The following is a 23706-nucleotide window of genomic DNA, read 5'->3' on the forward strand; positions in this document are numbered from 1 at the left end:
AACATTTATCTTTGACCCAATCTTAATATTTTTGGCTTTTCCTCATTGTCAGAAAATATGAAAATGTGACAATTGGATAGGGGTGTAAACTGAAACAATCTGACTAAGCTCAGGCCTTATTCTAACAAAAACCTTAAATGCTGGGAACAGTCTTCACATTACAACAAGTATGTAATAATCACTGGGTTCACACAAAACGCTTCTGGGGCTAGGGTCCAGAAAATGCTACACATGAATCCAAGTGACACCTCACAGCTGGGGTTCATACACCCCTGCCACCTGGCCAAGAGTTACCCAACAATGAAATTATAACTTAAGATCCATTGTCTGTTTGTGAATATTAGTTTACCTGACAGCTGTGACCAAAAAAAAAAAAAAAAGAATGATTATGGCTACCTATTGAAAGATTATACAAATTCCACCAGGCTTGAGCAGTCTACTAATCTTCAGGCCCCTCCTACTCAAGTCTGTTCATTTCGGTGGTTTGGGTACTGTGCAGCTCTATACTTGCCTTTCTAAGCAGCTGACCTCAAATCCTGGCCATTAGAGCTCAAATCTGGCAAGAGGCTCCTTGAGCCTGAGATTTTGTCCTAATGGAACCAAAAGAATCAACTAGTACAACTGAGAAGAGAGCTGGTTAGTCTCTACAGTCCTCTGGAAACAGAGCCTCCTGCCTCCCTTCTCTGCTAATCTAATCCTCTGAAGGCCAGAATGGTACGACTTTCGGGGCATGCTCTGCAACAAAGAAGACCTTTGGTGTTGCAGAGCTTCCTGCCAACTCCCAACTCCTCTAGGTTGGACCCGTGTGAGCTCCTGACCACTCATGACCACCAGAATACTTACATGGGTATGGGACCTTAAACCACGGGGCTACCAGAAGCACACCCTGCCTGGCATCAGTTCGAGCATAGAAGCCATACTTCGTGCTGTCAGGAGGGAAGACATCTGTCACTGTGAAGATGAAGCAGAGTAGCCAGGATACAAGGATGGCCAGGATGATCTGAAGTGGTCAAAGGAAAAAGCTCTGTCAGGCCAACAGAACTGGTAGTTGCTAGCAAAACATGCCTTCCTGCAATGGGATTATTATATCTCAGAGCCCATCAGTACTTTGCAGAAAAAAACATATAAAGGATCTGTGTAAAACCTATTCCTTGAATGGAATCACATTTAGAGACAGTAGTTTCATATAGTAAAGTTATTTAGTTTGAAACTGGCTAGTAAAATAAGAATAATGGACAATGGGCCTGAAAAGGCCACGTGGAGTCAGACCTCCCTCAGCTCCAAGGAGAATCAATGTCCTCTTACATACTGTTAAAAAGACTCCATGGTCTCTTGGATGGCATTGCCAACTTGATGGACATGAGTTTGAGCAAGCTCTGGGAGTTGGTGATGGACAAGGAAGCCTGGCGTGCTGCAGTCCATGGGGTTGCAAAGAGTCAGACACAACTGAGTGACTGAACTGAAAAGGACTCCAGGACTGGAAACTTCTACCACTTCTAAAATTTAGGTCCATGATGGTCATTAGAAGTCTGAGATCATCACACAGACATGGTCCCTCAGGACAACATGCCTAACCCCCTCTTCTCATTATAAACTTTTTACATATGAACCAAATGCAATAGTGTCAAAAAAAAAAAAAAAAAGGTAATTACTCACAGGGAACATTTTGAAAAGCTGTAACTTATATGCAGTCCATCCTTTCTTGGATTTGTAAATTGGGAGAGGAAATTTAACATTTCTGGCATATTGAGAAAATAGTAATACTAGGAAAATAGTCCTGAGGAGAGAAAGAAAATGAACTAGGTTAAAGGCTGTTACATCTACGTTAAAAATAATACTCAAAGTTTCAATGACAAAATTGACCACATGTGTTCAATTCATTTCTCTAGAAAGCTGCTATTCCTCTATTATTTGGGAAATGTCTTTTGGAAATGTCATTTTTACATCTTAACATTTCCAAATATGGAAATGAGATTGTCATGTAAATGCTTCAGCTAAATATCCCTTAGGAGATGAAGAAAAACTGAAGAATGTACATACTGATAGGAAAAGTTCACGCTATGTGAGAAAAAGACAAGATGCCAGATACAACAATACAAAATTATAACTACGAATTAACTAAAAAACAAGCAACTACCACACAAGAGTGCATGTGTATACACATGCATGAACGCAAACAGGTAAGAAGGACATGATCCAGATGCTCACAAGGATTGGTTTAGTCCCCATTTTTCTGTATGTTCTGATTTACTTGGAAGGAACATAAATTACTTTTAAAAAGAAAAAACTAAACTTAAATATTTAAGAAAGCTATATACAATAGCATTCAATATTAATAATAATATTCCTGGGCTTCCCTAGCGTGGCTCAGTGATAAAGACTCTGCCTGTCAATGCAGGAGACATGGGTTCGATCCCTGATCCAAGAAGATCCCACACGCAACAACGCAACTAAACCCATGTGCCGCAATTACTGAGCCTGTGCTCTAGAGCCCAGGAGCCTCAACTACTGAAGCCTGTGCTCTGCAACAAGAGAAACCACCTCAATAAGAAGCCCATACATTGCAACTAGAATAGCCCCTGCTTGCAACAACTAGAGAAAAGCCCAAGCAGCAACAAAGACCTAGCACAGCCAAAAATAAATTTTTAAAAATTATATATATGTATACGTATATATGTGCATGTGTGCTTAGTCGCTCAGTTGTGTCTGACTCTTTGTGACCCCATGGACTGTAGCCTGCCATGTTCCTGTTCCTCCCTCCACAAGGATTCTCCAGGCATGAATACTGGAGTGGGTTGCCATGCTCTCCTCCAGGGGATCTTCCCAATTCAGAGATCGAACCCAGGTCTCCTGCAATGCAGGCAGATTCTTTACCATCTGAGCCACCAGGGAAACCCAAGAATACTGGAGTGGGTAGCTAACTATCCCTTCTCCAGGTGAACTTCCTGATTCAGGAACTGAACTGTGGTCTTCTGCATTGCAGGTGGATTTTTTACCAGCTGAGCTACCCGGGAAGCCCATGAAATATATTCATATATAAACAATATTCCTGAGAGATTTCTGTCTCAAGACATTATGCACTGGTCTTCCCGCCCATTAGCCTACTCTTCCACAGTAGCTTCTATAATCATTTACTTTACAGACAGACAAAGCCAGCAGTCCAAGATCATGCAGCTATGTTGGCCAGGGGTCTAGCTCTACAGCCTGGGCTCTGAACTATGCTGCCACATTGTGAGGGCAGGGATGTCTGGGCGGACTCAAAAGTTTATGTGTAACAAGTCCTATACTCTTGATCCAGCTATGCTGAATGCTGTAGGAAGCAGGTGGTCCAGTGACCCCCTGGAGCAGAACCCAACACATCCTCACGTGTCTGGTGCCCCATGTATGGCAGGTGTGGGATAGCTTCCCATATTGAAACAATGAAGGTATACCATAATATGTCTCATCACCTGTAGGGACTCATTCTTTCTCTTATTACCTTAGAGTTGACAGGAAGAGAGGATTCTCAAAGTTAAGCTTAACTGTTCCTGGGAACAGTTCTAATTGCTGAAATGGAATTATCAGTTCCATTGACAGCCAGTTAAGTGCCGCTTCACAGTCACACTCCAAATGAGGTGTGGATTGCAGCTGGCTGCCACTCTACCATTTCCTCACCTATGCAGGCACTTCACTGACCTGGTGCCACCACAAAGTCATCAGATCAGTACCAGTTCAAGGATGAAGACATACATGGTGCCCGAGTTATTCCAACTCCCCCATGAATGGGTGATGTTTAACAAAAACCAGTATGACAATGAAGGAAACGAAAAGAGGTGTATTTTAAACTTAGATCAACATAAATTTTTCACATCTTAAAAAACGTTACTGATTTACTTCCAATTATATACTAAGATCCAAAAAGCCTGGTATCTGTTATTACTGTTATTATTAGTGCAGGTGACATGTCACCTGACAGTTACATCTGACAGTTACGGTGTCCACTTTTCAAAGCACGTTTAAAAAGGGAAAGGGGACACATAACAGAGTCCAAGGAAGGACACCCACACTTCAGGTTCAAATCTGGCAACTGAAATTGAAAAGTGAACTGAGCAGGATTCTTCTGTTTTAATTTTAATCCTTGAATACACCTGTGGGACAGGTAGGGCAGCAGCCCCATTGCAGAAAGGCAAGAGCAGAGGCTCAGCACTGGATGCTGTGTCAGAGTTCACAAGACTTGGCCCAGCACAGAAGAGACAGGATCTGAGACTTGATGCTCAGCCCACAGTTCTGTCCACCACACCAGGATTTCCATCTCATGTGACATTCTGCTTATCTGTCTACCTTTGTTTTAACTTTACCTATATTATGCAAGCAATACATACTAAAATGTAGAAAAACTATAAAAGGCAGATAAGTGAAAAGAAAGACTCAAAATCTTGAAGACTGCTCATCATCTCATATTGGATGACAAGGATGCAGCACTCTGGTCTACTGAATCCCAGGGCTTTTAGAGCATGTTATTGGGTCCCAGGCACTGGGATTAGAAAGAGAAACAGGACTATCTGATGTCATCCTTGCCCTTGGAGCACAAACAGGTCATCAACTGGCCCCAAAAGGAATCAATCATATTTTACATGCTGCTTCCCAACTACCCTGCAGCCCCAGTTAAGGCCTGACCTCAAGAGATGGCAACCTCCATCAGCATCTTAGTGGCTGCTCAGCATTCCATCTAGTGGCTGTACCATACCACATCTTATTTAAACACGTCCCTAAAGTATGACATTGGGAGCAACATAACTGCAATGAATCATCTTTCCCTGGCACCAGTGTGAATATCTGCTTATGACAAGTTCCCAGGACTAGAATAGATCTGTCAAACAATGAATACCTTACTGAAAAGTGCTTTGATACAAACCGCTAAATATTAAATACATACAGAAACGTTGGGTGAATTTACAATCACATTCAGAGACCAAGAATGTCCATGTGCTAATGTGATCAGCAAAGGCTTAATTTCCAAAATATACAAACAGCTCATATATCTCAACAACAACAAAAAACCCAACTGGAAAATGGGCAGAGAGCCTAAATAGACATTTCTCCAAAGAACATATACAGATGACCAACAGGCATATGAAAAGATACTCAACATCACTACTTATTAGAGCAATGCAAATCAAAACTACAATGAGGTATTATCTTACACTGGTCAGAATGGCCATCATTAAGAAGTCCAGAAATAATATATCTGAAGATCAGACCGAAAAAGTTCTACAAATGCTGGAGAGGGTGTAGAGAGCTCTCCACACTGTTAGTGAGAATGTAAACTGGCACAGTCACTATGGAAAACAGTATAGAGGTTCCCCAAAAAACTAAAAATAGAGTTGCTATATGATCCTGCAATCCCATTCACGAGCACATGTCTGGAGAAATTTAAAAAGATACGTGCACCCCAATGTTCACTGCAGCACTATTTACAATAGCCAAGAAACGGAAACAACTTAAATGTCCATTAACAGGTGAATGGACAAAGAGGATGTGGTATAGAAACTAATCAACTAGACTTCAATGAAAATTAAAATCGAGTGAAATTTGCTCAGTATTGTTCGACTCTTTGCGACCCCATGGACTGTAGCCTGCCAGGCTCCTCTGTCCATGGGGTTCTCCAGGCAATGATACTGGAGTGGTTTGCCATTTCCTCCTCCAGGGGATCTTCCTGACCCAGGGACTAAACCCAAGTCTCCTGCATTGCAGGCAGACTCTTTACCGAGTAAGCTACAAGGGAAGCCCAAAATTAAAATAACCTATACTAAAAAAAAATGATGTGACAGACAGACACACAGACACACACACACACACACACACACACACACAATGGACTACTACTCAGCCATAAAAAAGAATGAAACAATGCCATTCACAGCAACGTGGATGGCTCTACAGGTTATCATACTAAGTAAAATAAGTCAGGAGAAAGACAATACCATTATCACTTACATCTGGAATCTAAAATATGACACAAATGAACTTATCTATAAAATAGCTTCACAGACACAGAGAATAGATTTGTAGTTGTCAAGGTGGTGTAAGGGAGGGATGGACTGGGATTTGGGGATTAGCAGATGCAAAATATTATATATAGAATGGATAAACAACAAGGTCATGGGACTTCCTTAGCAGTCTAATGGTTAAGACTCCATGCTTCTACTGCAGGGGACATGTGTTCAATCCCTGGCTGGGGAACTAAGATCCCATATGCTACATGGCCTGGCCAGAAAAAACCAGAACCAAACGAGAAAACAAGGTCCTAATGTATAGCACAGGAAACTATATTCAATATCCTGTGATAAACCATAATGAAAAATGTGTGTGTGTGTATATATACACACACATATATATGGATAACGGAATCACTGCTATACATTAGAAATTAACACAAAACTGTAAATAAACTACACTTCTGTGAAATAAATTTTTTTAAATATCCATTTCCTATTCACTGTAGCAGGGGGGTTTATACTTTTAAAAGTGAAAGTGAAAACTGCTCAGTCATGTCTGAATCTTTGTGACCCCATGGATTATACAGTCCATGGAATTCTCCAGGCCAGAATACTGGAGTGGGTAGCCATTCCCTTCTCCAGGGGGTCTTCCCAACCCAGGGATCAAACCCAGGTCTCCTGCATTGCAGGCAGATTCCTTACCACCTCAAACAAGGGGAAGCCCAAGAATACTGGAGTGGGTAGCCTATCCCTTCTCCAGGGGATCTTCCCAACCCAGGAATCAAACTGGAGTCTCCTGCATTGCAGGTGGATTCTTTACCAACTGAGCTATCAGGGAAGCCCTTTATTCTTTTAAATCCCTACCAATTTCATCAATTTAAAAACACTATCATCATTTTAATATTCATTCTTTAACATGAAAAAAGGTATTTCAGCATTGTTTGCAACAGGAAATATTTTAAATAACATGCTTGTGTATCAACTGGGAAATGGCTTGTGTGCGTGTGTGTGCTCAGTCATGTCTGACTCTTTGTGACCCTATGGACTATAGCCTGTCAGGTTCCTCTGTCCATGGGATTTCCCAGGCAGGAATACTGGAGTGGGTTGCCATTTCTTCCTCCAGGGGATCTTCCTGACCCAGGGATCAAACCTCCATCTTCTACATTGGCAGGTGGAGTCTTTACTGTTGCATCACCTGGGAGTAATTTAATATAGACTATTTGACACTACTTACATTGTGCAGCTGTAGAAAGAATGAAATAGATTTAAACAGATTGTCTTGGGAAGGTGACCCCAACAAATTATTGAGATGAAAAGTTATAAAACAACGATAAAGCTGTATATGTACACGTTTGTATTTCTGCAATAATGCAAAATATGGAAGGAGAAACACTATATTATTGTTAGTTATTCAAGAGAAGATTTTTTTGAGGGATGGGGTGTATGGGAGGGACTATTATTTTACTTTAGATTTCTCTGTTTAATGATTATTAAACTCCAAATGCCAAGAATCTCAACGAATTTGAGGATATAGGTAAAATGAGACTTTTCTGGAATGTTTGGTGATGGTACATGGCAATTTATTAAACTATTCTACTTTTGAATAGATTTTAAGTTATCCATAAGAAAAGTAAACAGAAAAATATTTTCAGGAAAAACAGTTCCCACTCAGAATTTATGTACAGTGTTAGAAATGGCAGGTAGTAATTCACCACATTGACTCTTCCTTTAGAGACAGTCTGTCTCTAAAGGCCACATCTATTGGTTGACTTAGGAGCACAGTGACCCACCACCAATACTCCTACTGCTAATGGGTCCCCTTCCATGTGAATATGCATAATGATAACAAGTGAAGATAGCCCTTTTTAAACACTGATTGGTTATTTGTATTATTATGTTTTTGTTAAGTGGTTGTTCATACTACATCCTTCATTTATTACTCTACCAGGACTCTCTCTCCTTTAAATTAACTGGTGAAATTCTATGAATTGGGAACATTATCCTTTCTTATGGAGTTTGCTGTATTTTCTCAGATACACTTAAAATTTATTATCAATGGTTTTTGATATGAGCTTTAAATTAATCAGTGGTAAAACCAATCTTTCTCTTTTCCTATCTGCCTTATCTAGCCTATTTAATATAGGTTTCCTTATAGCCCTTTCATGATTTTATTTTCTACATTTGAGTCTTTAATTCAACTGAAATGTAATTTGATATAAATCAGAAATCTAACTTTTTCCCAAATAATTATTTTTTACACAGTTCATTCTCCACTGATTTCAAGCATCATGTATAAGTATTAATTTTTTTTATTGGCCATGTTTCTATCCTTTATGTTCTACTCTATCAATGTCTACCCTGTCCCAGATCACAGTATTAAGTCCTAGAATGTGCTTTAATTATCGTTAAGGGCAAGTCATCAAGCCCTTCTCCCTATTCCTGCATTGATCCATATTATTTTACTTTGTCTTATTTACTGGCTAGCACATTCAAAACTTTAAATGATTCTGATAATAAACATTCTTATCTCAGTTTATGATTACAATAGGCTGTCTAATTTAAGTTTTTCACCATTAATGTATGTTGTTGTTCAGTCACTAAGTCGTGTCCAACTCTCTGCAAACCCAGGGACTACAGCACACAAGGTTTCCCTGTCCTTCAGTATCTGGCAGAATTTGCTCAAACTCATGTCCATTGAGTCGACGATGCCATCGAACCATCTCATCCTCTGTCAGCCCCTTCTCCTGCCCTCCATCTTTCCCGGCATGAGCCTTTTCCAATGAGTCAGTTCTTTGCATCAGGTAGCCAAAGTATTGGAGCTTCAGCTTCAGCCCTTCTAATGAATATTCAGGGTTGACTTCTTTTAGGATTGATTGGTTTGATCTCCTTGCTGTTCAAGAGGCTCACAAAAGTCTTCTCCAGCACCCCAGTTCAAAAGCATCAATTCTTCGGTACTCAGCTTTCTTTATGGTCCAACTCTCACATTCATACATGACCACTAGAAAAACCATAGATTTGACTATACAGAACTCTATCAGCAAAGTGATGTCTCTGCTTTTTAATCTGCCATCTAAGTTTGTTATAGCTTTTCTTCCATGAAGCAAGCATCTTTTAATTTTATGGTGGCAGACATCGTCCACAGTAATACTGGAGTCCAAGAAAATAAAATCTGTCACTGCTTCCACTTTTTCCCCCATCTATTTGCCATGAAGTGATGGCATCAGATGCCATGATCTTAATTTTTTGAATGTTGAGTTTTAAGTCTGCTTTTTCACTCTTTCACTCTCATCAAGAGGCTCTTTAGTTTCTCTTCACTTTCTGCCAGTAGAGTGGTATCATCTGCATATCTGAGGTTGCTGATATTTCTCCCACAATCTTGATTACAGCTTGTGAGCCATCCAGCCCAGCATTTTGAATGATATACTCTGCATATAAGTTAAATAAGCAAAGTGACAATTTACAGCCTTGACGTATTTCTTTCCCAATTTTGAACCAATCCATTGTTCCATGTACGGTTTTAAATGTTGCTTCTTGACCTGCATACAGGTTTCTCAGGACGCAAGTAAGGTGTATGGGGCATTTAAAAATCATATTTATCACTGCTAACAGTCTGCAGTTGGAACATAGGTTGATCAATTTTTAAAAATCATCACCATGTTTTTTAAATAAAAAAACATAGTGGATTTTAATAAAATTAAATTTTCTAATATTTAATCATCCTTGAGTTCCTGAAATGACAAATACATTGCCCTTTTACTGTATTATCTGTAGCAGCATTTTCCCAAACCATGTTCCAAGGAACATTCTTTTCAGATATGTTTATAGGTGCAGCACTTAAAAAAATTAAGTATGTACAGAGCTGTATAGTAAGGCCCTTTTCTGAAAGTTTTCTACACACTTGCATCTTAGAGACTGTATCGAGCCTTTTAAGACACTGAGTTTTAGATGCTACTACCTGAACATACTTCCTTAGGGTTTTATACAACCCTAGGAAGGAAAAAGTTGATCCAGGATCTCCCTTCTGCATTAGCTCTGTCACAATTTGCCATTAAGATAAAACTGTGAAGTTTCCCTTCTTTTTCAAAGCTCCAGTACAGATTAAACGGTACAGGAATTCTCTCTTCCTTGGAGATGTAATATACTCAATGCTTAACCAGTAAAGCACATCCTTTAGGAATGAAAGTCCTTCCACAACATCCTCGACTTTTCTTCCCAGAGTCAAGGGTGTGGTCACACCTCCCGCTCCTCCCCTAACTTATTCACAATGCTCTTACTGAAGATCCCTGCTCTGAACAGATAGTGAGCCAAGTACTGGCAGTGTCATGGTGATTACTATAGAGCTGAGGTCCTGCCCTCACAGAGCTGACATCCAAGCACAATAGAAGAGCTCTGGAAAATAAAAAACAAGACAGCAGAAATAAAAAAAACTCAAGAGAAGGAGTCACAGATAAAGCTGAGGAAAATTCCTAGGAACAGAGGAAAAAAACAAAGAGATGAAAGAAGAGGAAAGTAAGAGGACAACTTTGGGAGGACCAACATCCTAGAAGTTCCAGAAAAAGAGAGACAAGCAGGGATGGAAGCAGGGGGGTATCTGTGAAATAATTCAAGATCATCTCCCATGAACACCCAAGATTACAAAGTAAAACAGCCCGGAGTGCCAAGCCTGAGATGTAAACAGACCACCAAAGAGTAGCAGGCAAGGTTTCAGACATCGTGATGACAGGAAGACCTAAAAGATTCTAGAATCCGGCAAGAATTGGGGACAGAAGAGAAAGTCTTGAAGAGATAATGATCAAGCATTTTATAGGACTGACAATGCAAAGGAAGGGAGAAAAAAATAAATCGGAGACCAGTTTGGAAGTGATGGCTGAGTGTTGTGGCAATGATGACCAAGGACAGAATCAGGATTTTTTTCTGGAGGTAGGAGAGAATGATGGGTCGTGCATGGTGAATGAGGACGTGAAGAACAAAGGATCACTGCAGGGCTTCTGGCTTAAGCACCTGTGCTACCACTGCACCTGTGGCTGTGCTACTGCGAGGATGGCCTCAGAAGGAAATGGTTTATGGGCAAGGAGGGAGTCAAAAGTTGGAGTTTTCTTAAAGTTTGAGGTGTCTTGTGTAACAGCAAATGGACAAGGCAAGTCAGGGCTTTGATCTGAAAGTCTGAGTTTAGAGGTCCACATTACAGGTTCATGTGGAGCCCACCAGCATAATGCATGTCTGCTGATGTCATGAACTCGATGAAATACCCCAGAGGAAGAGAATGGAGACAGAAGGAGGCCCAGGACCAAGTTCTGAGGAGCCCCAACATCCAGAGGTCTGGGGGAGAAGGGGGCAGTTTTGATTATTTACCAAAAAAACAGCTGGAAAACCACCTATTTTATATATATATATATATATATATATTTAAACTTAGATCTAACTCATCCTCCCTAGAACTAAGTTTTATCACTGCTTTGTGTGTGCATTCCCTTCTCACCTTAATTAGCCCTGCCCGAAGTCTATCTGTATGTTTGCCATTTTCCAAAAAACCAGCTTTGGCATGCATCACTTCTATTTGTTTCTTATTTTTTATTTTGTTGTTCAGTTGCTCAGTTGTGTCCGACTCTTGGCAACTCCATGGATTGCAGCATGCCAGGCCTCCCTGTCCCTCATCATCTCCCAGAGCTTGCTCAAACTCACGTCCACTGAGTCGATGATGCCATCCAACCATCTCATCCTCTGTCATCCCCTTCTCCTCCTGCCTTCAATCTTTCCCAGCATCAGGGCCTTTTCCAATGAGTCAGCTCTTCTTATCAGGTGACCAAAGTATTGGTCCTTCAGCTTCAGCATCACCCTTCCAAATAATATTCAGGGTTGATTTCCTTTAGGATCTCCTATAGTCCCAGGGACTCTCAAGAGTCTTCTCCAGCACCATAGTTCAAAAGCATCAATTCTTCAGCACTCAGCCTTTTTTTATGTCCAGCTCCCACATCCATACACGACTACTGGAAAAACCATAGTTTTGACTACACAGACCTTTGTAGGCCAAGTAACATCTCTGCTTTTTAAAAAGCAGGGTGATTTTAAATAAGCCTTGATGTACTGCTTTCCCAATTTTGAACCAGTCCGTTTTTCCATGTCCAGTTCTATCTAACTGTTGCTTCTTGATCTGCATACAGGTTTCGCAGGAGGCAGGTAGCAGGTAAGGAGGTCTGGTATTTCCGTCTCTTTAAGAATTTTCCACAGTTTGTTGTGATCTACACAGTCAAAGACTTTAATATAGTCAATGAAGCAAATATTTTCCGGAATTCTCTAGCTTTTCCTATGATCCAATGGATGTTGGCAATTTATCTCTGGTTCCTCTGCCTTTTCTAAATCCAGCTTGTACATCTGGAAGCTCTCAGTTCATATACCATTAAAGACTAGGTTGAAGGATCTTAAGCATTACTTTGCTAGCATATTTTTTGTATCTCTACCAATGTTTTCCCCTGCTTTAACTGCGCTCATTTTTCATCCTGTTTTTCTCATTTCTGAAGATAAGCTCTTCATTTTTATTTGACTCTTCTTGAGAACTGAGCGTTCAATAAGTGTGACTAGTCCTGTTATCATCATTTTCTAAATTGTCAGCAATTGTAAAGTTTGGAGTTCTTCTCTGAGTTATTTATAATGGTATTCTCTTGCTTCTAAGTGGTTTGGGGGTTTTATTCATTCTTTTATTATTGGTTCCTAAAGTTTACAGCAGGACAGTAAACACAATTTCTCCTTTTTGGAACTTACTGCATTTCACTGAGTGAACATTCTCACGTGCCTTCAACACACCCATCCTGATATGGAAATATTGACAACCTTTGGTGAAATGAGAAAACTAAGAACAATGCTGGATGTTTTCTCATACTTTAATTTATAATGATATATGGATTACAATTATGTAAGGATTCACTTTATTTGTAAACCACATTCTAACACAGAGAGGCAGAATTAAGTGTCAAGGGTTAAGTTCGAATCAGACTATTTGGGTTTTGAAAAGCATCCTGGCTAACTGTGTGACCCTGAAAAACTAACACTGCATCTTTGTCCCTGGATTTCTTTACTTGTTAAACAGGGATAACACTGGTACCTACCTTAATTTATAATATATACAACCAGTGTTATGTAAAGCATGATATGTAGGCTCAATACATAGTGTTTTTCATTGAATAATTACAGAAATTTTCACAAAACAAAAACAATTAGAAATCCTCTTGTGTTACTTAATTTTTTAAGAAATCTGACTGATTGCAAAAATTCTAGAGTCTTAGAATCATTTCTTATGAGGTGGTCAACTCTTACGTATGCTCTATAGAAATATGCTCTACAGAAATATGCTCTACAGAGATATGCAGAGACTGTGGGTTCTATCTGCGGTACACAGAAAGCAGTGGCTCTAATAATCAACCTTATAAAGTTCTGAATGTCTTTACTGACATTACTGAAAAAAGGGATAAGTGACATATTTAATTCACTTCAAGTACTGTGCGAAAGGACTGGCACCGACCAGCAGGACTCTGGCAGAAATGACAGCTTTGTGACAGGTGTGCAGAGCTGTCTGACCTGAGAGCCACATGACCCTTGATGCCAACACTGCAGGCCACAGCTCTGTCTCCTGCCAGTCTGGAAATATTTTTGAGTCTCATTTAAAGGATTCAGCTTCTTAGTATTTCAATTTCCATATATGAGACTTGGCATGACCCCAGAAGTCAAGAGTTAATGGCACCCCCATCTTACTCCTTTCTCTAAGTTTAAAACCTTACAACCCTCCCAATCTTTAGAATACCTTGACTGCATGGCACTTTAATAATTCCCTGGCATGAAACAAATAAAGTTTAAACTATCAGACTAATCTTACATATCTCCTAAAGTCTGTATAAATTTTCAAAACATTCAAAGAAGCTGTCCCTCGGTGTTGGGAAGAAAGGAGATTTTTTTACTGTCCACTCCTGAGTGGCCTTGGAACACTTACAGCATGGCGATGCCCCAGTGCTTCCCTGCTCTCTCTCCTGCTGCCTGGAAACCAGAGAGGCCAATGAGGGCCACCGTGGGTGTGATGGTCAGGGGCCCGATGTATTTCAGCAGAGCCCCAGGCAGGCCCAGGAGGCCGATGACCACTTCTATCAATGAGGACATGATGATGGCTCCCTGGATCTGGAGCAAGAGAGGACACAGACATAAGAGCAAGCTGCTTATAAATCACACACTCTTAAATGTCACCTGCAACCACAACTGATAATTCTGTAAGGCATCAAGCTATTATAAAATAGGCATGACATAGCTGAGAAATTCCTGGGAAACCCTAAAGATACCAGTGGGTGTGATTGGGACCTAGCAAACCTAAGTATCACCAGACTGATGTAAGAGTATTACCGAAATGGGCACTGGACACAAAATCAGCTTTCCTATTGCACTGATTGAGACAGACATAATTTATCATTCTCATTTAAGACACAACATTCAAAACAAGCCTCAAAGGTACAATGCAATACAAAGATTCTTGACTTTAAGAAGTAGCTCCTGCAGGACATTTAAAAGGTAGTGTTACTGACAAAAATTCTAAAGGAATATTTCTATTGTACAGAATGGTCATATCTGTTAATTCTAAACTAATGGTGAATGGTTTTACAGGTTTTGGAAGATATGGATAAAATGTCAGTCATTCTTTGTATCTAAGGACTCCCATACCCTCCCTATTCTATCCAAGTGCACCGAAGCAGACAAATGGCTTTAATTCCTTCAACCAACACAGACAAACACTGAGGCAAGAATAAATCGTTTTGCAACCTATCAACTCTGTGGCTCCCTCCAAAGGGAGCCATGTCCCTCGGCTGGTTATGCTGGAGGGTGTAAGCAGACAGGTCTGTGGCAGCACAGGAGAGGAGGAAGAGAAAGAAGGACAGAAAAGAGGGCAAGAAACAATACTGTCTGGTGGCACAAAGCACTTCTACAAGCTTTATTTTATAGCGATGTCATCTAAATTGAATTTCACAACACAAATGAACATATGAGTAGCTGGAAAAAAAAAGAGCTCAGTGTAAGCAACTTCAGTATACTGGGCATGACCAACACTGAAGATGAGAAGAAACACAAAGAAGCCGTAGTAGACAATGCTCATCATTTACCTCGCGTATTCGGGGATACCAGATGTGTTCTGTGTGTAACAGCGCTGTCGTTCCGTTGGCAACCGAAACATCTTGAAAACAAAAACAAAGACAAAATTTTTCTTGGAGTGACACTGATGTTTGATGGGACATATGCATTTTACTCTTTTTAAGAAGAATTTTCTCCCTGTTCTAAGTATATCTGTATAAATACCCAACCCTAAAATTCAAGTTACAACAGTACAGCATATCATACTGAAAGGTGGATTCCCTATCGCTAATATAACCAAATTTATTCACCAACAAGAGCTCCCAGCTTCTCAGAAGCTGACTGAACTGCTGATACACACTGCTAGTCCCAGTCTCATACGAAGACCAACCTTTGCAAGCAGCTTATTGAAATGACCAATAGCAAGGTTGCCTGACTAAGGTTTTAAAAACCTAGATAAAACTGAGGCCCTTTTTCTGTTCCTAAATCAAATCAGTGGTCACAAAGTAACTCCTAGGAGCAAGGAAGGAAATAAAGACTAGAAAATTCTGCTCCTAGAGCCTAAAAATTTAACAGTATTTTGAGAGTACAACAGGTCTGTCTGCTTTCCTCAAATCCCCTATCTGATCTCTTCCTGACCTTACTGGGTTATTTAAGGATCTTTGCAATCACTATGAGGAGGATAGGAGGTGGAATGAAAGTCATTTGCAGAAAACCAAAGCAGCTAGATCCTTAAAAAGCAAAGATGTTTCAGAGAAAGGATGCTGATGCAGCAAAGAGAGTGACTACTGGTGGTTCGTAAAATCCACTGAAAGAAAGAGGCAGAAAAACAGCACAAATATTTTTCTATTCTGTTTCCATATTTATCAATTTCATTAGCACAGAGAAATGAGGTCCTTTACTGGTCCTTACTTGCTCTGGGGGTAGGGATGAATGAGTGGATACAGAGAGAGACAGAAACACGATCCACAGATTGGAGTATTCTAAGCTATTTTGTTGGTTGTGTGTTCTGTGCCTGATTCCAGAAAGGATTTACCACTGCTGGGGGCAGCACATCCAGGCCTCCCTTCTATCATCTGCATTAAAGGACCCCAATGACATATGTGGAAATAACTGCAATTACCTGTGGTGTTACATTTCCATTTATCTAAAGACAGGATGGCTCGAGCAGGGGCCAGAAATGCAAAAGCACTGGCCTGAAACAGGGGTAACCTAAAAGAAACGAGACCAAAACCATGATCACGGCATCAGGAACTACCGAGGTAGTTCACTATTTGACAGCTTAACAGTCTTTTCCATAGACAAACAGCACATGAGTAAACGCAGGCACACCTGGAAAAAAAGCCCCAGTCTGCAAAGATATCCTTGGCCATGCAGCCAGGGACGCTGGCTTCTCCATTCTCCCCTCCTAATGCTCTCTCCCCAGAGAGCCCCAGGGTAGGTTCTGGGGGAGCTCTCTAGTCAGTGCCAGCACCCCAATACCAGCCCCTGACATTACCACCTTTCCCCTTGGTGGGGGGAATGCAGGCATTGGGGTGTCTCTGTCCTGCTGAGCTTGTGAGCTCCTTATTAAACATCAATGTACCTCTTCTATTTTACCATCCTCCTCCCTTTCAAATTCTTATTGGTTATCATGGGAGAAAAACCTATCTCCCCCTGTCATTCCATTTTGTAAGTCAAAAACTGCCATGAATCACTGGGGATAAGCATTAAGATTATGTTAGTTATCTATTGAGAAAAAGGAAAACTGCAAGTTACAAATCAACAGTAGATAAAACATTCTGCTTAATCATAAAAAATACTCAAAAAAGCGCTTGTACCCTTATTTCTAAAGGACCCAGAAAACTTGCAGATTCTGTTAAATTTCCTGCCTACACTATCAAACTAAATGCAGAGATCCTCAGATACCATCATTCAATTACATTCTAGATAATTCATATTGATTTTATGAGCACGGGTGCTACTCAAATTCAAAAGATTTTATTATTTATTATTAGAGTATAATAGAGTGTTTTCCACTGGAGTTGTGTTAAGGTGGCTCTAATGGGCTAACAAAGGAACTCAATCACTATCTTTAACATTATTTTGAGGGTAAAATATGAAACTAGCCCTTTGGTTTGCAGGGTTTGGAACTTTCAGATATCCAGATCATTCTTAAAATACTCCTAAGCAGCCTTGAATCAGTGTCCTGGCCAGTAGGATAGGAACCCAGCCAGGCTCTCCTCTGAGCTGACAGTACGTCCTGCCCTGAGCGACACAGTAACTGGATTGAGAAACAGTGGCTCTGGCTGAAGGACATAGAGCCACTTTACAAATACAGAGCTGATACACACTATTCTGAGGTAGATGAGGCTCTTCCCCCATACAATCATCTAAACTTCAGATCCCTGGGCTCTCCAAGCAGACAGGACTGTCTGTTCTTTTACTCTGTACTGATGACTGGAAAGGAAACAAATTAAACTGTGCTTTTCTTTACACAAGGAGTTGGAAAACCACCTGGTTTTATGAGTAAAGTTTCACTGGGACACAGCCACCACCCTCACTCATTCATGAGCTGTCTTCGCCTACTTTTATGCTTCAATGGTAGAGCTGAATAGTTACAACAGGGAACACACAGCCTAAAATATTCACTGGTTAACACACTACAGAAAAAATAAAATTGCTAACCTTGACTACAGGGAAAGTATATCTTAAATATGTGAAGATAACCCAAAAATGTAGAATTTTTTTTTTAGTAGACATTTTAAAAGTTAATAAATAGTGTTAACTAGATGTCATTAATGGAGAAGGCAATGGCACCTCACTCCAGTACTCTTGCCTGGAAAATCCCATGGATGGAGGAGCCTGGTGGGCTGAAGCCCATGGGGTCGCTAAGAGTCAGACACAACTGAGTGATTCACTTTCACTTTTCACTTTCATGCATTGGAAAAGGATATGGCAACCCACTCCAGTGTTCTTGCCTGGAGAATCCCAGGGACGGGGAGCCTGGTGGGCTGCCGTCTATGGGGTCACACAGAGTTGGACACGACTGAAGTGACTTAGCAGCAGTAGCAGATGTCATTAAGAAAATATGAGCAGATTTTGTAGCCCCAGGAGAGAAAAAGAACCTTAACAAGCCCCACACAAGTTCTTACTTTGTTCAAAACTCTGCTGGAGGTGCCTCATTTCCTCTTGAGCATCCAGGTGACCTGAATCCATTTCCCAGTCTAGTCTCTCACCCATCATGTCACACACCTGCACTCCAGGCAAGCAGTCTATGTTCTTGCCTCTGAGCCTTTGCTTATCTCTTCAGTTATCAATTCATTTCTAAAGCTCCATTTCTATTCAACATTTAAAGGCCACAGAAAATACCATCTCCTCCAGGAACTATTCTTGGCTCTCCTAAGGATCTATAATGCATTCCCCTACTGAGGACATTCTGGCCATGATTTCTACAAGTTACTCCCCAAGTTGCCAGGGAACTGCTTCATGATTCCCTGGGGTGGCGTGGGGGGGTGGTGGGCGCTGGTTAAAAATGAACATTTCTTCATCTCACTCAGTCCAAGTTAATCAGAGTCTCAGGTGGAGTCTCTGTGCATTTTGAATAATTACTTCTGGGTGAGGCTGACACACTAGGCATCGACCCCTATGCCAGATGAAGTGATTTATCATTTTGGTCTCTTGATGAACGTTTCCTGGGTGTCTGCTTGACACAGGCACACTTATGAACAGATGAGACAATGGGAAAAACCACCCCTGGGCCCTTGAGGGGTTTCTGTTGTGTGAAACAGATTATCTATCATGGCTATACATGAAGGGTAGTGAGGGAGACGGTACAAGATGCCATGGGAGTCTGTTATCACTTAAAGGACAATAGGTACTTTGGCCCATAAGCAAGAAGTTAGTAATCCAGGCAGAGGAGAGCAGATGCAAATGAGAGCCACAAAACAGACCCAGAAATCCTCAAAGAATTGCAGATACTTTACTGTGGGTGGGAATTGGTGTGGTGAAGGTCAGAGGGGACCAAAGAGCAAATGCCTTGCAATTTTCTTGTAAACAAGAGAAAAACTAGTGAAGAACCTTGCTCTGAAAGGATCACTTCTGGGGGGAAAATGCAAAAGTTGACCTTAACTCCAAAACTATTCTCAAGGCATTCCAAGAGGCTGTGACAGAGCTCTGGTTAGTGGTCCTCGTTTCACTGACTCCACCCATCCTGTGGTGGCAGTTCAGATGACCAGCCTGCCCATGTCAGGTTTCGGCCTCTACAGCTCCCTTCACAGCACTGAAGCATCTGTATTGAAGAGCTCCCTGCTGCTAACCTGCTCATCTCCCCAAGGGGTGGTATCGCCCTGACAGTAGGAACTGAGCCTGTTTACCCATCACTGGACCCCCAGCACTAACTTTCGCTTAGTAATTAATGAAGGTGCTATTGACAAATATCTTTCGAGAGGAATTTTATTAGACTAGAAATAAGAGGTTATGTCTTTCTGCCATGTTGATTTTAACTGCAAATTTGGGGGAGAACTTTTTTAAGATTAAAGGCACTGGGTAGAGACTGTGGAGAAGGCAGTGGCAATCCACTCCAGTACTCTTGCCTGGAAAATCCCATGGACAGAGGAGCCTGGTAGGCTGCAGTCCATGGCGTCGCTACGAGTCAGACACGACTGAGCAACTTCACTTTCACGCACTGGAGAAGGAAATGGCAACCCACTCCAGTGTTCTTGCCTGGAGAATCCCAGGGATGGGAAGCCTGGTGGGCTGCCGTCTATGGGGTCGCACAGAGTCGGACATGACTGAAGCGACTTAGCAGCAGCAGCAGCAGAGAGAGTACAGAGTTCAATGTGCATGGATTTTCAAGATAAAATCAGATAACTCCCCCATGCCCCAGAGGCTGGCCGTCCTCTATGGTGCCATCAAAGAAAAGGTATCAAAAAGTTTAAAAGGAAACAGTCCCACTAGCAGCACCAAGAAGGGATGAAATGCATCTGCCCAGAACTAAACCATTTAATGAAAATGAATAAAGCAAACACATAATTCAACAGCACAGAGAATACACTCTGTGCCTGGCTTCCTCCATCTACCAAGAAAGTAATCAAGTTGGTAACAAAAACTTTCATCACCAAGTAAACATTTACTTGAATCTAAGCTGCAGCACAATTGCAAGTTTGGCCTTAAGAAAAGCAAAATACAATGTGTCAAAGAATATTCTTTTCTTAATTGGAAATATTTCCATACTGTTTACTACACCTACATGTATGTATGTATCTGCTGGACTGCTGAAAAGGAGCTTGTGGGCATGGAGTCCTCTACCCAAACACTTTAGCAGGCATCTCTTAAGAATAAATAAATCCTTCCACATCATTGCCCCCTGCCCCATAATCACACCCAAGAAAGGTGACATGAATTTTAATAACAAGGCCTAATAGTTAGGCCATACTTAAATTCCCCAAATTCTTTTAAGATTTTTTTTTTTTATGTGGACCATTTTTTAAGTCTTTACTGAATTTGTTACAATATTGCTTCTGTTTTACATTTTTTGCATTTTTTTGGCCAAAGGCATGTGGGACCTTAGTTCCCTAGTCAGGGATCAAACTTGCACCCCTTGCATTAGAAGGTGAAATCTGTCACTAGACAGAAGTCCCTAATTGTTTATAAAAGTGCTTATATCCAATCACAGTTTCTACACTGCAGCTGGTTATCGTGCATCATACTTAAGAGTCAGGCTAAACATTTTTGGCAAAGACTACTCAGGTGTCACTGCCTTCTTTGGTAGCTCAGCTGGTAAAGAATCACCTGCGATGCAGGAGACCCCATTTCCATTCCTGGGTGGTGAAGATCACCTGGAGAAGGGATAGGCTCCCAGTTCAATTCCTGGGTGGGGAAGATCCACTAGAGAAATGGATAGGCTACCCACTCCAGTATTCTTGAACTTCCTTGGTGCTCAGCTGGTAAAGAATCCGCCTGCAATGCGGAAGACCTGGGTTTGATCCCTGGGTTGGGAAGATCCCCTGGAGAAGGGAACGGCTACCCATTCCAGTATTCCAGCCTGGAGAATTCCATGGACTGTACAGTCCATGGGGTCACAAAGAGTCGGAAATAACTGAGCGACTTTCACTTCCAAATACTTCTGGCAAAGACTGCTCAGGTGTCGTACCTTTCTTATAGCATCACATCAGGAGGCCTGTCAGGCTGTCCCATGAAGTAAGAAAACTTGGTCAGGGTAGTGACTACTGGAACTCTCCATTTTAAAAGTGCCTCTTCCTTTTGTAATGAATAAATTATCTATAAGGTGATTCTTAAATTGTACAAATATTATATTCTCACTAGTTTATTAACATTCTTACAGTGTGGCTTAAAAACTATAATTTTTAATTTTATCATTCCATTGATATTAATTAGTGTCCTTTTGGTTTGTTTGTTTGATTGTTTTTAAATGCTTTTATTTATTTGGCTGTGCCAGGTCTTAGGTGCAGCATGTGGGATCTAGTTCCCTGACCAGGGATCGAACCCAGACCCCCTGCATTGGGAGCTCGGAGTCTTAGCCACCGGACCACCAAGGAAGTCCCTTTGTGTCCTTTTGTAAAGAGCTTTTCTTTTTGTCCAAAAGAAAATATCATCATAAACACATGGACTAATTTTTCATTCAGTTTAATAACACACTTCCATGACTATTCCTTTTAATATAAACTGTCCCAAATTTGCCCAAAGCACCACAGTTCCAGAATTATACCAATGTCACTACTAATAAGACTACTAAGTTTAAGGTTGAAGCTGAAACTCCAATACTCTGGCCACCTGATGCAAAGAGCTGACTCATTTGAAAAGACCCTGATGCTGGGAAAGACTGAGGGCAGGAGGAGAAGGGGACAACAGAGCATGAGATGGTTGGATGGCATCACCGACTCAATGGACATGGGTTTGGGTAGACTCCAGGAGTTGGTGATGGACGGGGAGGCCTGGCGTGCTGAGGTTCATGGGGTCGCAAAGTTGGAAAGGACTGAGCGACTGAACCAAACTGAAAGTTTAAGGTTTCTCTTTTTTTTTCCTTTAGAATATATTTCATTCAGAGTGTGCATAGTACTATGTTCTAAAGTCTATGAATTAATTCTTTTCCCATGTGGCCAGCAATTTGTCATAGGTTCACTTGTTTCTGTTTGTATTCAATTTTAGGATTTGTGTTTCTTCATCCTTTTAGAGTTTGTGTTTTGAACATGTTGAATATTTTATAGTTTTAAAATAAAACCATAAAACATATGGTCACTCCCATTCCTATCACCTCCACCCTCCAAATCTCACTTATCATTAACCATTTTTATTAATTTCTAACTTATCCTTATTTCTTCAAACATACACACTGTTTTACAACTTGCTTTTTCCAATATATCCTTAGAACATACTCTATACCAGTTCAAGAAGCTCTTCCTTATTCTTTCTCAGAGCTGCATTCACTGTGATGTATGATAGTCTCCTACATATGGGCATTTAAGTTGTGTTAACTATTTTGTCATTACAAATTACACAGCAATAAAAAAACTTTCTGCATTTATTTTGCATTTGTGGGAGCGTATCTGCAGGGTAAATTTCTAGAAGTAGGACTGTTAGATCAAATGGTAAATGCATATGTGCTCTCAATACTGTAACACCCCTCCTCATAGGGACTGAACTATTTTCACTCCTGACAGCAACATGTAACAATGCCTGTTCTCCTACAGGCTTGTTAAAATTATTTTTGTTAATCTGACAAGACAAATTGTGTCTTAGGGTAGATTTAGTTTCTGAAAAACTGAAAGTGTCACTCAGTCATGTCCAACTCTTTGAAACCCCATAGACTGTAGCCCGCCAGATTCCTCTGTTCATGGAATTCTCCAGGGAAGAATATTGGAGTGGGTAGCCATTCCCTTCTCCAAGGAATCTTCCCAACCCAGGGATTGAACTCAGGTCTCCTGCATTGCAGGCTGATTCTTTACTGTCTGAGCCACACACTCCTGACAGCAATGTGTAACAATGCCCATTCTCTCAGTTTTGCCATCAGAGTGGCTTGTCCAAATTATTTTTTGTCAATTGACAAAGGAGACAAATGGTGTCTCAGAGTAGATTTAGTTCGTACTTCTCTTATTATAAAGTCAATTTGATCCTTTCCTATGATGAAGGGCCATCATACATATAGCTTTTTTGAGAATTGTCTATTTGTGTCTTTTGCTTTTTCTATATATATATATTTTTTTTTAACTTTGATTGTAAGAGTTCTTTCTATATTAGACACATTGTTGTTTAGTTGCTAAATTGTGTCCAACTCTTTTGTGACCCCATGGACTGTAGCCTGCCAGGCTCCTCTGTCCATGGGATTTACCAGGCAAGAATACTGGATTGGGTTGCCATTTCTTTCTCCATGGGGAATCTTCTTGACCCAGGGATCGAACCTGAGTCTCCTGCATTGGCAGGCAGATTCTTTGCCACTGAGCCATCTGGGAAGCCCCAGTTAGAGATATTAGAACTTACCTGTATTACAAATATTTTCTCCAGTTTGCCATTTTTTATATTTTTTACAATGCAAAGCTTAAAATTTTAAAACACTTAATGGCATTATATTTTAATCCTTTTATTGATTCTAGAGTTTGAGTCCTATTTTAAAACTCTTTCCCTACTC

The 23706-nt window shown here is 40.7% G+C and overlaps 1 protein-coding gene across 3 annotated transcripts in view; it reads right to left on the bottom strand.

Annotated features, from left to right (window-relative positions):
- The window catches only part of SLC23A2 (solute carrier family 23 member 2), a 142427-nt gene that overhangs the window by 19987 nt on the left and 98734 nt on the right, over window positions 1-23706 (bottom strand). For all 3 annotated transcript variants that reach the window (XM_070381241.1, XM_070381242.1, XM_070381240.1), the window contains 5 exons: window positions 16204-16292; window positions 15113-15183; window positions 13960-14141; window positions 1657-1777; window positions 844-1000 (listed from right to left, as the gene is read on the bottom strand). In XM_070381241.1, coding sequence (XP_070237342.1) covers window positions 844-1000; window positions 1657-1777; window positions 13960-14141; window positions 15113-15183; window positions 16204-16292 — 620 coding nt within the window. The remainder of the gene's footprint in view (window positions 1-843; window positions 1001-1656; window positions 1778-13959; window positions 14142-15112; window positions 15184-16203; window positions 16293-23706) is intronic.

Source organism: Bos mutus, chromosome 13 (assembly GCF_027580195.1).
Source record: "Bos mutus isolate GX-2022 chromosome 13, NWIPB_WYAK_1.1, whole genome shotgun sequence".
NCBI lineage: Eukaryota > Metazoa > Chordata > Mammalia > Artiodactyla > Bovidae > Bos > Bos mutus.